General features: G+C 41.5%; 1 protein-coding gene across 1 annotated transcript; it reads right to left on the bottom strand.

The window, feature by feature from the left end:
• Positions 1-303: 303 nt before the first annotated feature.
• On the bottom strand, positions 304-4070 carry FZD10 (frizzled class receptor 10). Its single transcript, XM_034791564.1, has one exon. It carries the CDS (start codon positions 2873-2875, stop codon positions 1118-1120), a length of 1758 nt encoding a protein of 585 aa, XP_034647455.1. The 5' UTR covers positions 2876-4070; the 3' UTR covers positions 304-1117.
• Between the last annotated feature and the right edge of the window lie 12607 nt (positions 4071-16677).

Here is a 16677-nt window from a genome sequence, read left to right as displayed (position 1 = left end):
GAAAAAAAAGTTTATTAACCACAAAGCACATGATGAAAAGTTTAGAGCAGACAAAATTATCAAACTAAAGTACATATTTTATTTTTTATAAAATAGTGGAGCATGAAAAATAACTGTATATTACAAATATATACAGCAAATAATTGTGCCCTTCCAACACAAGTAAAGAGCATCACTCAATACAAAGCTTGCCTTTGCAAAATCTAGTGCTTCTTGATCTATTCATGGTGAGAATTTGTTTAACAATAGAAAGAGTCAATAAGCCCTTTGGGTCTCTTTGAATTGACCCCACCCCACACACACTTTTTTTTTTTTTTTTGCACAAATCAGTCCAAACGTGTATAACATTGGCTTGATTTCCATTAAAAAGCCACAAAATGTAACACTAAAGGGTTTCTGAGGACTAGACCTCTTAGTTCTTTTGTTAAGAGATTTCTTTTGTTGTCTTTATGTACAGCAAAATACTTGTTTCTCTTTTCATGTCATGGTAAGAAAAAAATGTATTGCACATTATTCTTATTCACAAAGTTTGTGTCTCATGCAGGAAGTTTTTCTTTTAGTGAAAGAATATTGGTGAGCATTATAGATTGAACCTATTTTTAGATACTTCAAACCCACTAGGCTGAAGAAGTGTTGTAAAGGATTTCTCTTTTCTTAAGTTAGCACAGAGGTTGCTTTCACTTAGGCCTCTATGGAATTGTTTAAGTTTCCCAAAAAAGACACAATTTTCAGTCAGGCTCTTTAAAAAAAAAAAATCATAGCTCCGTAAAACTTGATTATATCTTGTTACTTAGAAATCTGTAGGAACTCCAGCTCTACTACATATAAAGATTACACACAGTTTTTTTATCAGAGGGCTGGATGAAATATCTTACTACAAATTAGTAACAGAAGAGGCTGCTTTAATTGACAATATTCCTTTCACTGAAAACCTTTTCCTAAGTACATTTACCTTCAGTTTATCAACAGGTCCTGAATTTCAATGTCATACATTTTTGCCTTGATTTGCTATACCGTTCTCTGACAAAAAGCACCTTTTAAAATTTTTACTTCTGACTGCTACCGTGAGCATTTATAAGTCTCTACAAACTGAGATACAGTTTTCTATACATCCTGTTCATACACAAGTGGGTGGCTGTAATGCTGATTCATATTTTGCATGGTGAGTTTTCTGTGGATGTTGAGTTTTTTTGTAGATTCCACTGTTTGTAATAACACTTGCAGGTTTTCTCCTACTTCTCTTCTTTAATCTCTGACTGCAAACATTTTGCCAGGATTGAAGAGTCTTGGAAGTCCAGATCCACATACCACTAGTAATGCCCACAACCAACAACATAAAAATTTTCACCATGAAAATTTCTACTGCAGGAATGGAGTTATTCATCATGCAGTCCAAATGTTTAGTCTGATTGTTCATCTTGCATTTATATTGCATTGCCACAATTTTCCAGTAATCCATGTTAAGTCTTTCATAAAAGTAGCAAGCTATTACACATGTAGCAGGCACTGTATATAAGACTGAAAAAACACCAATCCTGACCATAAGTTTCTCCAACTTGTCTGTGTTTTCTCCACCTGTTTTCATCACCCTCCTGATATGGAAGAGGGCCACAAAACCAGACAGAATAAAAGAAGTGCCTATGATTAGATAACAAGCTAAAGGAATGAGTACAAACCCAGTCAAGGCATTCACATCCATGCTTCCAACATAGCACAATCCTGTCAGTTCATCTCCAGCTACCCGTCTCATAACTAAGATCATTATGGTCTTCACAGCTGGAATGGCCCACGCTGCCAAATGAAAGTAGCTGCTGTTTGCTTCAATTGCTTCGTGCCCCCATTTCTTCCCAGCAGCCAGAAACCAAGTTAAAGTCAAAATTACCCACCACAATGAGCTTGCCATACCAAAATAATATAGGACCAGGAACACAATGGTGCATCCAGTGCTTTCCAGCCCTTCCTGGATAACGTAAAGTTGACCACTGTCTCTATCACAGGCTATGCTCTCAGCACCTGAAAAGAGGCGAATAATGTACCCCACAGAATAGACACAATAGCACATAGACAGGAAGATGATGGGCCTCTCAGGGTACTTGAAGCGCTGGGGATCTATCAGAAAAGTGAGTACGGTGAAAGCACTGGAAAAGAAGCACAGGATGGACCAGACGGCAATCCAGATGACAGCAAACTGTTTGTCATCCTTGCTCCAGTAAACATCAACCCCGGGTGTGCAGAGTGGGGCACAGGAAGCACTCTTTTCCACATGGTGGAACTTGCCGGGATTTTCACAGGTGGCTCTACTGAGGCTGTCCTTGTGCTGCTGCAAATCATGACCATTGCTCGGCCGCTGTGGCCTGAACATTGGTGGCAACATGCTGGAGCCTCTGGGTGGCTCATCTGATCCGTTGTTAGGGGCTTCCATGCATAGGTAATTGGGGTCATTCTTGTTGGGCAATTTGCTGCAGTCTAAGGAGTCTGGCCACTTGAAATTGAATTGTTCCATGATGGGAGAGCATTTCAGCCTGGCCTGCTCACACATAACCCTACAGGCTGGGATTGGCGTGGAGACCTGCTCTGTGCACATAGGGGCATAGAGCGAGCAGAGGAAGAATTTCAAGTGGCTGTGACAGCCATACTCCACCAAAGGGGCAAACTCATGTAGCTGAATGGCAGCTTCCCTTTGGTTCTCATGTCCCATCAGGTTAGGCATCCTAGTCATGTTGTAGCCTATATCCTTGCACATGGGGATTTCTATGGGCTGGCATCTCCCATCGCCCGGGCGGTCAATGTCTATGGAGCTTATCCCAGTGCAAAAGCAAACCAGACGCAAGAACAGCCAGAGAGTTTGCATGAAGTTCCTCCTCGCGGGCCCCATGTTTGCAGCCACAACACAACGCCCAGCCACGCGTGCAGTTGGAGCCCGGGTCCTTTCCGCAGACGAACCAGGTTGGGGTTGCGGAGAGGGGGGGTCAGTTCCGCCGCCCCACGGCTCCCTCGCCGGAGAGCATCGTCCCCCAACTTTCGCAAGGGACGTTCACAGCGTGGGATAGACCCCGGCGGCGTTAGCAAGGTCAGCAGAGCCCCCAGCCATGAGCCAGCTGCGGCGAGCGTGTCGCCTGCTCCCGAGCAGCTCTCAGCAAAAGTCCGGGCTAGTCATGTCCCAGCCCCGGTGGCGCCGGGAGAGAGGGGACTCCGGGGAGGTGAGAAGCGGGGGTGGCGGGGCAGTTTGCAAACAACCAGCCGTGCTGGTGCCACCCCCATCCATAGACGCACACAACTTACTGCGGGGAGCCCAGAAACTTTCTTTTCCCCCAAGGCTTCCACTTCTGAGAGCTTCCTTTGCCCCCTCCCCGCGCCCCCTTTCTCCGGGCACAGGCAGAACGTGGCTTGCTGTTAAATCCAAGTGATCACTGCTTCCACTTCCACATGTCCCAGGCGGCCTTGGGTCGGTCTCTCTAGGGGATATTCCTGCTCCCTAGGACGGGTCACCGTTTCCCACACTTTCCTCCCCGGTGGGGGTGGCTTATCCAACTGCAAAGATAAAGGAGGAGAAAATATCTAAGCCATCGGAGAGGGTCTGACACCCTCCCCCTTCTGTTTTTGCAACGGTTTGGTTCTTTAGCGCTTTGCAAGGCAGGACTGGTTCTTGTCTCTCCTCTCTCCCCGCAGTAGCAGCCAGTCCTGGGGCTGTTGCAGCTGTTTTTTAGGGGGTGGTTGTGTCCCAGGATTTAAAAAAAAAAAAATCCCTGTGCAGGATCCGCCTTGCATACGACACCCACTTTGCATGAGAAAGGTGAAGCTGACACGGTGATTACTTTCCAATCACTCGGAACGCCTTGAAACCTCCTTAAGGACCCCTACAGGTTTCCCTTGATCACCACAGATTAAAAAAAAAGCCTCATTTGTTTCTCACTCTCTGTCTCCCCCCCCCCCCCCGATCTTGAAAGTTTAACAAGATCTTTTCTCTCTCTTTAGACCCCTACCACCTAACCCCGACGTCCTCATTCAGGTAGGAAGGGAGCCCAGGGAAGCCGAGTTTTAAGGATGCTTCAGACTCCTAGTCTCCTAGACAGGGGGTTGGAAATGGTGCCTCCTTGACTTTCCTTATTGGGAGGGGGTAGGAGCGGTGGGGGAATGCTTTAGAAGGGAGGATGTGGGGAGGGAGGATGCATTTTATGGCAAGTGCCATAAACTCTTGGCTGACAGGGTCATAAAAACCGGTTGCATTGCAGTAGAATCTCATCTGCTTACAAAATTTCTGCTTTGATTGTGTCGAATTTCTAAAAGTGAAGACCGGAGTCAGGAGGATAATTCTCTCTCTCTTTGTTTTAAACTCACCGTATCTGAATGCACATCAAGTGAAACTAGCAGATTCCCCCAAATAGGAAAATCAGAGAGGACTAGAGAGAGACCTTTGGGAAAGTGATTTTAATCCATACAGACAAGACTCTGTGAGATTTTGGAGAAAAAAGGGTGGCAGAACAGATCATTTTAAAATGTGTTGGCTTTTTTAGTTACTGGTTTGCTTTTATTTTCAAAGTAAAACTGCTAGGCTCATTTTGATTATTTTCTACTAATGGTAGTTGAAAAGCTTATTCCAGCCAAACTCCCATTGATTTGAATGGATTTCCTTGGGTAAGAACTGCAGGATTGGGCTCTTATAGACTATCCTCTCGAAATTATAATGTCAATGAAATGAGAAGTAAAAAAACAACAGTCACCAAAAATAAAATGCTTAGTTGTTTATACATATAATACTCCTCATATGTGCCTCCCTCCCCCGCACTAACTGATCTAGACACAGATGGAATAAGACGGTATAATTCATAGATTTTGTGTAAGGCCAGAAGGGACCATTATGATCAAATCCTAAAAGGTGAGCTTCACTTTTTGTTTTGAGTTCAATTTTAGACAAACATATTAATGAAGAAAGAAAAATCTCTTCATTCACACCCACATATACCCAGTGTTTCTCTCCATTAGGGCCTGCTTCTTATCGAAATGAACATGGATTCTCCTGGAAACTAACAAACCCGCAGGGTCAGAGTTAATACCCCACCAGCCTCTAGAAAGGAAACTGTTGGCTTCCTCGATTGTGATAAGGGTGTAATGGATCCAAGAAAGGGCAACAAACCAGGGCTAGTGTTAGCTTCTGAAACCCCTGTCTGAAACCTGACAAATGTTTGCCTAGAAATAAAAGGTCCTTAATTAAAAAAAAAGTTTTAAATCAGTGGATACTTTCCTTTAATGGCTTTCCAGTAGATCTAGGAATCTCTCTCTGAAAGAGATCAGACTGATAAACTATTGTATCTTATCACGTTGATCCTTCCCTTGGTCACTTCTAGATTCATTTGGGAACTGTTATGAAGGCAGGCAGTGTTACCAGCAAACAAACAAAAAGGCCTTATTTATTTAGTTACATTGCTCTTTCTCTGAGAGAGAGAGAGAGAGAGAGAGTGTGTGTGTGTGGTGGAGCATTTCCATTCTTCATTAATCTAAGCTGTTTTCTTAGTATTTGTATGCACCCTAGATCCTCTTCTAGAGAGCTCGGTTGGGGGTGGTGAGGAAGTGAAGGGGGAAAGTATTCATAAGGGACAAGCTACCTTTTCTAAAGTGAAATTGAAATGACACTTGAGATGAACATTTCTGATACAGTTTGTTTTGTTGAGCTTGACTATGGTTTTTTGCTGTGAATTTTTTTTTTACAAAGTACTTCATTGTACATCAAAATCCATATTGAAATAATACAGAAAAAAGAAATTAAAACAAAAGTTTGTTTCCTTATTTCATACAGCTCTTGATAACAGCCACTTCTTTTCTTATTTTCTTGGAGGCTAAAAGAAAATATAAATGTGAAATGTAAAAAAGAAAAAAAGCCCTTCTTTGTAGGAGTTATTCTCTTAATTGATGTTTTATGCACTACTTTAAATCAGCTTGTTTTTTCAAGCTATTATGTTAGCCAATACAACCCTCTTCAGATCATTTACTTCTGTTTTTATATTTTTTTTAAAAAAGAAAGCTATCCAGAAATGGCCCCCATTCAACCACCCTGAGTCGGAGAAACTAAGAAACAGAACATTATTATAGAAAAATGAGGGCTCTGAGAAATCAGCAACTGGAAGATAACTCTGTAACTAATAAATGAAAAGAGCCTTTTGATGGCTCCAGCTGAAAAGATATTTTATTTTTTATTTTTTTTCTCCTGTGTGTGGGATTTGAGATGTGTGATTCTATGGAGCAGCCAGGCACCCCTGCTGTTAGGCCCTGGCTAGGAGTTGGCCCCCCTCTGGCAAATGTTATGGAGAATTGGGAGGAATTTTATGGCTGTCTTTTCCCTCAGCTCTTTTTTCTTTTGTCTTCTTTGAAGAATGACTTTAGACATTTTATTTACATATTTAACCATGGATGAAAGAGGAAAAAGAAAGCATTTGGGCCGTTGTGGGAATAGTGATATGTTTAAATTAATGGAAATCTTATTAGGCCTCTAAAATTTTAAGCAAAAGGTTTTTAATGAAACTTTATAATTAAACATGATTTAAAATAATGTGCCAACTCACAGGAAAGATGTGGTTTTGCCCATCGTCATCCACACAGACCCCAAAATATGCAGAAGAATCATATGTACTTCAAAGTCCAGCTACTATTCCATTCCAAGCACAAAAAAATTTAAAACTGAATATTTAATGAAGCATGTCATAATTTAAACCATAACTAAATATTTTGTAGGTGTAATACAGCATAAACAGGGTAAAAAAATGGCATGGCAAAGTTTAATGCTGTGTAATTTATTGTAGTGAAAGTCTAATAAAATACTTCAATGTGGATAATGTTAAAAATCAAAGTTGCATCTATTCTATACATATTAAAGTCAATGGAAATTAGAGTGCTAGGCAAGGTTTTCTGAAATGGGATTAAAGAAAACCCAAATAATCCCTCTGAGATAAAATGCTCTGACTCTTCAACAGTAAAGAAAAATTAAATGATAGGCTTGGAGAGTTACAAATTAATTAATGCGTTACAAATTTTTAGAAAAACAACAGTGTGTCAAAACAAAGTGCATTGCTTTTGGGGAATCTAAAGTTTAAAAATTGTGCGGCTACCACTATAAGTCATATTTAATGAAGCATTTCTAGTCAATTGTGCATTAAGGAGAGACGTTTATTTTTTAAATAAAGATCAGTTTGAATATTAGTCCTGGCCAATAACCCTTCCCCCATTCATGTTCATATTAAGAAAGGTACTTTAAAAAATTCTATATCTGATACATAGTGAAGGCCTGTTATTTGCCCTCACTTTAATTCTGGAAGCTAACTGTAAAAAATACAAAAATAAAAGATATCCTTAAAGGAAATAGTAGCTTTAAAAGAAAAACAGCACATATGGAAAATAAATGCTGATAATAATTACTAAAAGTCTAGCTTTCCTGTTTAGTTTCCACACAAGATATTAATCATGCCAGTAGTGAATTATATTATTATAAAATGCATGCGGCACATGTTTATTTTTCAAACCAAACTGATTTATTCTTTTTTCCTAATTCCAAACTTTCTCTAGCTATTTTAAAACGATATTTAAATAAACAAAATATATCTTATTGGCAGGACTGCCTGCAGACCATGAAAATGTTGAATATCTATACACTAAGTTTTAATTACACTCAAACACCAACAACAACACTAGTTAAAAGATTAAAACACGAAAAATAAAACCCACATCATAAATGGATGAGGGGTTTGTATAGCGTTGCTCTAATACAATTTAGCCAGCTATTTTAAGGGCACTTCCCTTGAAATGTGGTTTGAAATATTACCAAAGGTTCGACGGGGTGCATTAGTGTGAATTGCAAATCAGAACATTTCTTTAATCCCCTTTTCATGGCCTGGCTTCGGATCAGTGGCATCTAAGGGACTCCCCACTGATTCTGGCTCAGGAGGAACCATTCACGGGGCAGCTTCTCTCCTCTATTCCCACAGTCCAGAAAACAACACCACAGACAGACACCCTCCAACTAAATTAGATTAAACTCCTTCTCTTCCACAGCACATTAGCCTTTTCACTGCTCAAGATTCATTATTCAGCTACTCCTAATTTAAAGATACAGTATCCCCCCCCAAAGAACAAAACAAAAAACAAAATAGAAAAAGGACATGCCATCTTTATATATAAATACTTTCAAATTACAAGGATATTATCAGTTTAAAAATATAGGCCACATTAGTACATGCCTATCCAGAGCACAAACAGAATCTATACCTAGCAGAGACAGGCCCAGTAAAACACACACAAGCTTGGTTCTTCAATATTCATCTGTGTTTAAAGTTCATTCATAGAAAAAAACAGTAATGAAATAAAATGTCAAAACTCTTCATGCAGCAAAAGTCTGTCCCATTTAGGTTGTCATGAACCATATTAAAAATAAAATCGCTGTAACCCGAGTGCAGTGATATTTGATTTGCATTTCTTCTTGTGTGCACTTTTTATATAGTGACTTAAAGACATAGTCGGATGTAGGATAGTGAAGGAAAAAGGATGAGTAAGAACTGCATTGGGTAGTTAGGGTTAATTATTTACTGTCTAATCATTTCCCCCTCCTTTACCCTCCTCCACAAACCCTCACCCTCCATCCCCACCTATCACTTTTACACATATGGAGCTAGATTCTCTGCTGCACCTGTTTACAACTGCCTGATTCTCTGCCTTCAGGGCTTCTCTAACTCATGCTCTACCTCCCATGGCCCCACAGTGAGCTTTTGCACACGCACACATAGTAGGGTGACCAGATGTCCCGATTTTATAGGGACAGTCCCAATATTTGAGGCTTTTTCTTATATAGAAGCCTATTACCCCCCACCTCCTGTCCTGATTTTTCACACTTGCTGTCTGATCACCCTAACACATACACACACACATGCATGCACACATACACACACACACACACCCTCTATATCTATCTCAACTATTTGAGCCTGTGTGAACTGTCAGAAATATCCCAAGGGACAATCTACTGGCTGGGGATCACTGCAGTGCCCCACATTCTGCCTTCTCTTTTTGCCTGTACCAGGGATTGGAGGGAGGAAGGTATAGCAGCAAGCTACACCTCCCTGGGGGGTCATCCTCAGACGGGGTCTGTGGGTGGTCTCCATTCCCTGTGGGTTACCTGAGCAGTGCAAAGGGAGAGGAAAGGATTAACTACCATTTTATTATCTGAGATTGAGAAAATCTACTGTATTACAGCAAGGAGTCTTCACTGCCCCTTCTGCGTTTGTGAAGATGGAGATGGCAGAAAAGGGTGGTTAGAATATTTGTAAGAAACATCTACTGTTCTGTGAGCTGTCAAAGAAATTTTACTTAAAGCCTCAAGGCTGGATCCCGGGAGTTGCGGAGCATCTACAACCACCACTGAAACCAATGAGAGTTGCAGTATGTCTCAAGCTTAGGGCCTAGGTTATGAACACCTGGGGTAGTGGGTTTTAGCAGGCCAAAATGCGTATCCATATCTGTGCAAAATGGATGTCATTAACCTGAGATTGCAACAGCATGAAAAAGTCAAATATTGGCTCTTCTAGGTCCCCTAGATTTGTTGGAAGTCTTCATATCCAGATAATGGTCTTGAGGAATCCGTCCCTCTCTGTCACTAGAATTTTGCAGCATCATAGTCTCCCTGCTGACCTTGTGTTTTGCTCTCCTGAGCATCACTCTCCTTGGCTTTCTCTCTAGTATTATGACTGACTTTTAATTGCCTAGCCAGTGCCTTGAGCAACTTGGCATCTTTGGTGTAGGGAAGGAGGGAGGGACCTTTAGAAATAAATTTATGATACTAGATACAATTATTGCTACTGCTGCTACACCATACTATCATACTTACTAGAGGACAGCGATGGCTATTCCCACTACTCCTAGGTATTACTGGTGGGTGAATCTCCAAAAGCTGAGAGGTTTTTGCCCATGGTGAATAAGTACACAGAAGTCCAGATGTTCACCCGAAGCTTATCCAAGCCCTGCATGTATGAAAATTCAGAAGGAAATGTCCTGAGAAGAGACTTTCTTGTGAGGTTTCCAGGATTTCTTATTCTCAGGCCAGAAATACTGCACAGACAGACTTTCTCACAGTTTTCCAAGAAGGGGAGAGATGATGATGTTGCTGAAGGACAGGACTGAGAGTCAGGAGCCTTGGGAGTCCATTTTCCATTCCACTAAAGCCCCCTTATGTCACTCTGGTTATGGTAGTGGGAATGATCCAGGAGCACCCTGTAGCAGGGTTTTCAGATGAATATCTGGACTTCTGTGTATTTCAGGGGGCCTCAACAACTGGCTAGGAGCTGCTGGAGCAGCTGTAAGCAGGTTGTGTTCCCAGTCCATGGTACAGGGTCTTCTAAACATTCCACTGCCTTAGAGTTAGTATTGCCCGGTAAGAGAGAGTTATTTCATAGACTCGTAGACTTAAAAGCCAAAAGGGACCATCATGATCATCTAGTCTGATCTCCTGCACATTGCAGGCCACAGAATCTCACCCACCTACTTCTGTAATAGACCCATAACCTCTGAGTGAATTACTGAAGTCCTCATATCATGATTTAAAGACTTCAAGTTACAGAGAATCCACTATTACACTAGTTTAAAGTTGCAAGTGCCCCATGCCCCATGCTGCAGAGGAAGGCGAACCCCTCCCCCACTCACAGTCTCTGTGAGTGTGACCTGGGGGGAAATTCCTTCCCATCTCCAAATACAGTGGTTAGTAGGACCCTGCATATTTCAACAAGATCTAACAACCCAACACCTGTGAAAGAATTCTCTATAGTAACTCAGGGCTTGTCTCCACTTACCGGGGGATCGACGTGCGGTGATCGATCCACCGGGGGTCGATTTAGCAGGTCTAGTGAAGAGCCACTAAATCGACCTCCGATCCCTCTCCCATCGACTCTGGTACTCCATTGGAACGAGAAGCATAAGGTAAATTGACAGGAGAGTTTCTCCTGCCGACCCAGCCCGGTGTAGACACTGCAATAAGTCGACGTAAGGTACATCGACTCCAGCTATGTTATTCACGTAGCTGCAGTTGCGTAACTTAGGTCGACTTATCCCCGTAGTGTAGACCTGGCTCTAGAGCCCTCCCCAGCTAGTGGCCCAAGTACCACTGAAAGTCAATTAGACTTAGGATTTTAAGTCCCTTAGGTGCTTTGAAAATGTAACCCTCAATTAGGAGATTCTATTGTATTTCATAAATTGTTCAAGTTTTATTCATGGTGTACTACATTAGCAGAAGCCTTCCTGCAACTTACTGACTGCTCTACTCTTCTCAGCCATGCCTTTTCAAAAAATATATATTATTCTGCTACTATTTCTATGGTCCACTCCATCTCAGATGTTCCTTCTACATCTTTCCAATGTCTCAGTATATATTTTCCTCATAAAGTTTAATGGGGAACCATTTTACTATTTAATCATCAATTCTTTTTAATTTTCACATAATACCTAGTGTATATATATAGAGAGAGAGTAACTTTCTGTAGTAATTTTATGAATGTGCATAAGATGTTTTTCCAAAGTTTCCTCTTATTCTTTTTTGTCAAGCCAAGAACTTCCCACGTGGTCCCCAATGTCTTTTGAACATACCTGATATATACTACTGTCTCACAGCCTTTATCTCTGCCTATATACTGTGAACTAGGACATTTTTGATGTGCATAATTTTAAAATTAGTGTCACAGTCTTTTATCACGCCACCCTTCCAAAAAAAAAACAAAAAAACCCCCAAAAACCTGGGTCCAGTTTTCATCTGTATATTCAGATTTCAAGGCTGAAATCCTCAGCACAGGGCCCAGGTGGGAAGAAAGGGGATGTAAGGAGCCTTACACACCATCTTTTCACATTCCAGAGCCTGGGGCCACTCTGGGACCAGTTAAGCACCTGGGACAACTTAGAGCAGCTACTGGAGTGCTCTAAGTTATGACACTTGAGGTACCGTTGCATTCTGATATGCCTCTTTTGCCCTGGCCATGCCTCTGACAGCCCTCAATGCCAGCCAGAGACTTTTAGGCCAATTCCTTTACCTTGCTGTTGCGGGTGCAAGGATTGCTGTATGTTCACTACGGAAAGGAAGATGGAAGACCCCTGAGGTACCGAATCTGGATTTCGCATCCCCCCAACAGATTTTTTTAAAGTATTAGACATGTTATATTGTATAGTACTTCACAGCATAGGCAGAGGTGGCAGCAGAAGCACCCTTTTCAAAAGTTTTGAATAAAGGGTATCTATGTGCTTCTAGAAGACTGGCAAGGGAGGTTTATTTCACCAATACCAGCCTGTTTTTTTGTTTTTGTTTTTCTCTCACATGGCCTCTTCAGAAAGTTTTAACTCTGGCACAATGAAAAAAATCCCTTAAAAAACAACACTTTAGTAACCTTCACTAGGCAAATACACCTTCTTTCTTTCCTGCTGTATAGGCCACTAACATCAAAATACCTTCTTGCTTCTTTATTAACCTTCTTAATATAAGAAAATAAGGTTCTGGTTATGAGCTGCCGCTTTGCCTCTCTCATAAGATTCAGTACACTTTTTATGAGCCTTTTAAAAGGGAATGATGGTGATGGATCAGGATAATTTACACTTGTCACTCAGTGCTTTGCAAACATTTATTAATTAAGGCTCATCACACTCCTGTGAGGTACTGTAGATAAATGCACTTCCATTACAGTAAGGATAAAAGAGGATAAACTGTGACACAATTTACTAGCCCCATGTCACAGAGTGAATCTGTGGCAGAGCCAGGAACAGAATCCAGGAATCCTACTCCCATCCCTGCTTTGACCACTAGATAACATTCACTTTTTCTCTCTAAGGCCTGGTCTACACTGGGGAGGGTGGTCGATGTAAGATACGCAACTTCAGCTACGGGAATAGGATAGTTGAAGTCGACATATCTTATTTCGACTTACCTCCTGTCCTCACGGCACGGGATTGACGGCCGCGGCTCCCCCATTGACTCCGCTACTGCCGCTCGCCCTGGTGGAGTTCTGGAGTCGACGGGAGCACGTTCGGGGATCGATATATCGTGTCTAGACAAGACGCGATATATCGATCCCTGATAGATCGATCGCTACCCACCGATCTGGCGGGTAGTCTGGACGTACCCTCAGAAGAGGTTTACCAATATAGCTCAGGTAAATGCTGCATAAGCAGGTCCAGACAGCACGTAGGGCAGGGCCTGTGTGTGAGAATCGGCCACCTTGCTCCGTTCTTACAACAATGGATCCAAGGTTGGTGATGCGAAAACTGGGAGAACACCTTGGGAGGTAACCATACATTAATTTAGTGTCTGAGTTTTGATATTACGCCAGCGATGGGCAGTTGTTGTTAAGCACAAGGCTGCAAAGAGAAATGCCCCTTCAAAAGCCATCTCATAACTTATTTAATTACACTTGATGCAGCAGCATTATATGTTATGTTTGTCACGTTGTGCAGTGCCCTACTGGAAGGTGTGCAGATGCAATGGAGATGAGCGTGGTGTGAGAATATAGAGTAGAATGAGTCTTGCTAAATGTGTCTGGCTTGATATGTTAAGACACAGTATCACAATGGCCATGTATTTAGACTGCATAATCAAGAGAGTATGGGCAATAACAATGATTAATCAACCCATCGCATCCTCCATCCCTGGAACATCCCCTTCCTAACCCAGTCTTCTGTGCCTGCACTCTCTCCTCCTTGAGGGCCTTCCTCAAAACCCACAATTCTTCTGGCCTTATGAAGTCTCTACATTCTCTCCAAGAGAGATAAGGAGGCAACGTGAATGGGACCAGATACTCATGTGTTGTAAATCAGCATAGCTCTGTTCACCTCAATGGAGCTGTGCTAATTTACATCATATGAGGATCTGGCCCAGTAATTATAGTAGTAGCATTGTACCATTCAGTCCCCTGCTTTAGATCTAAAGAAATATATTTCTTCTTTGGAATGTAAGCTCTGCAGAGCTGGGACCATGTCTTCCCCTTTTGCCTGAAAAGTGCCTAGCACACATATAGCAATATATAAACAACAGCAATAAGAAAAGGACCATAGATCTAGCTTTTGCAGCAATTACCTTTGAGTGACTGAAATGATTGGGTGCAAAATGGTATGCTTGCTTGATCTGAATAGTACTGTTGTTAAACCCTTATTGGCAGGGGCAGGAGTGCTGTTAGATGAAGTAGACAATGTGGTCTAATGCTTAGAGCAGGACACTAACAATTAGGTCTCCTGGATCGCTGGATTCTATTCCCAGCTCTGCTCCCAACTCACTCTGCTATCTCAAGCAAGCCATTAAAATGTCTCTGTGCCTTAAAATTACCCATCTGTAAAACGGGCATAAAATCTACCGCATACCAGTGTTGTGGGATCTAAATTAAATGTAGGTTTGTGTAGCTTTTAAGATACATGGAATAAAGGTGATATTATGATAGTCAGGTTTACTCTCTGAATTAACCAGACGTGAGTAATCATGGCACATGAATATATTCAATGGCATTTGGTTCATTGGGACTGCATGAGACAGTCACTCTGTGCTTCCACCTACTGGAGCAGCCATACTGCAATAAGTACACTCTGCATAGATGATGCAAGCATATATGCCAAGCTGGCCTCTGGATTTGCTACTGTTTACTCCTTCCTTGCAAATTCACCCACTATCCTTCAACATGAGGACCAAATTCAGTCCTGTTGTTACTTCAGTTTGGTTTCAAGCAGGGATAAGTGGGACCAGTGCAATCACTGCTCTGCCTATCTCATCTAGGGGTTTGCACTGGTGTCCATTACCTTAGGAGAGTGCAACAATGCAGCTATGCTATTGGCTGGCCACAGATCGCTGAAATTCCCAGAGTGGATCGGACCACAGTACATATATTGGTGCACTATCAGATGACATGAGCTTTTCTTTTTTCAGATAGAGAATTACCACCACAGCACCTAGGGCCCAGTCCTACTGCTATTAAAAGCAATAGGAGTTTTGTCATGGACTTCATATGGGAGCAAGCCTCTTGTCTCAGCATGACAATTCCTCTTCAAAGGGGCAGCTACTCTGTGATCTAGGGTGGGCATGTTTTTTTTCCACTTTGCTCCTATGATGCTTTTTCTTGTTTTATGTGGATTCTCTTTCCAACCCTATTTTCCCTTTAGTTTTTCAGCTTTGGAGTCACATGATATTGCTCCCTCTATAGCTTCCATTTATGGACAGGAGTATCACCAGGAATGATAGACGCCATGACACATGCACTGATTCCTCTCTCACGTACACCAGTGTAAGTCAGAATAACTCCATGGAATATCCTGGAGTTACCCCAGTGTAAGAGGACAATCATGCCCAGTGAATTACAGATGTGCTGTGAGAAATAAAGAGTAGCATAAGTTAGGTAGCATAGGAATATGTGTTGCGATTCCATAAGGCAGGGGTAGTCAATTATTTTTGATCAAAGTTCACATTTCTTGGTCAAAGTATAGTCAGGGTCTAGACACCAGAGAAAACAAAAAATAATGATGATGACCATAAGTAAATAAAAAGATTTCAGAGTTGTTCAAAAACATCTGGCGAGCCGACTGGGCCTGCAGCCCACCTATTGACTACCCCTGCCCTAAGGGCAGCTAAACTATAAGAAGTCATGAAATATCACTGCAACACAGGATTCAGAGACATAAAGAAATTAGGACAAAACTAGTAAAAACTTTTCTGTTAGAGAAGGGACCAAATCAGAAGCCTAGATCTGAAAGCATTTGACCTCCATGTTTCAGTCTGTCCCTAGGACGGACCTGAGCCAGAACCCTGCATCCAAATTCTCTTGTGCGCATTGAAACTTCAGCTCCAGATTCCATGACTGGTGCACTTCTTAATTTCAATCTTTTTATAAAAATACAATTCCTATCTCAACGCAGGAGCAAGAATAGCAAAGAAACAAAGAAAGAAAGTTCATCGGTCTGCAGAGAATTTTAATAAGTAATTATTTAAAAAGAAAGATGAATGCAGACTTTGTTAGTTCTTATCAGATCTTCCTGAGCATGTGCATTGTGCCCTCCCCGTACCATATGATATGAAGGACTATACTAGATCATAGGTACATATATTTTCTCTCACCCTAATGGTACCTAGTATAACATGACATGATATAATGAAAAATTAAAACACGTACATTTGCTCCATAGCTAAGAGAGCAGCTATTCATCAACAGACATCCACCAGGTAGGTTTGAATACTAATTTGAGAATGTTGTCACATTTAGAGTGCTGTGTTTACCACAATTTCATAGAGAGGAAGCCTGGGCTAGTAATTAAATTAAAGGACTGGGACCGAGGCTGTCTGGTTTCCCCGCTCGTTTCTGCCACTTTGGTCAAGTCACACTCTGTGCCTCAGTTTCCCTAGATGTAAAATGGGATTGATAATCCTCTCCCTTCCACATGTGTCGTAAGGCTTGAATCATTAAGGAATGTAAAGCACTTTGTGATACTTGGATGAAAGATGGAAAGTAATATAAATACTCTCCCTTAATCTGTCAATTTTGAACTAATCCATTCTACTGGTAATTACTATAATCATTTTAACAACTGCAAATAAAATCATTTTGTTCACTTAAAAGCACTAACCAGTTTCTTAAGAAAAACTCCAGTTCCCATGGAAGTCAGTGGGACTTCTGTCACTATGTAATTGTGAGCCCC

Source organism: Trachemys scripta, chromosome 15, assembly GCF_013100865.1.
Source record: "Trachemys scripta elegans isolate TJP31775 chromosome 15, CAS_Tse_1.0, whole genome shotgun sequence".
In the NCBI taxonomy this organism is placed as follows: Eukaryota; Metazoa; Chordata; order Testudines; family Emydidae; genus Trachemys; species Trachemys scripta.
This window is presented reverse-complemented; position numbering and strand designations above follow the sequence as displayed.

Bases quoted from the DNA above. Each gene is read 5' to 3' on its own strand.
- FZD10 (XM_034791564.1), bottom strand. From the start codon at position 2,875: ATGGGGCCCGCGAGGAGGAACTTCATGCAAACTCTCTGGCTGTTCTTG.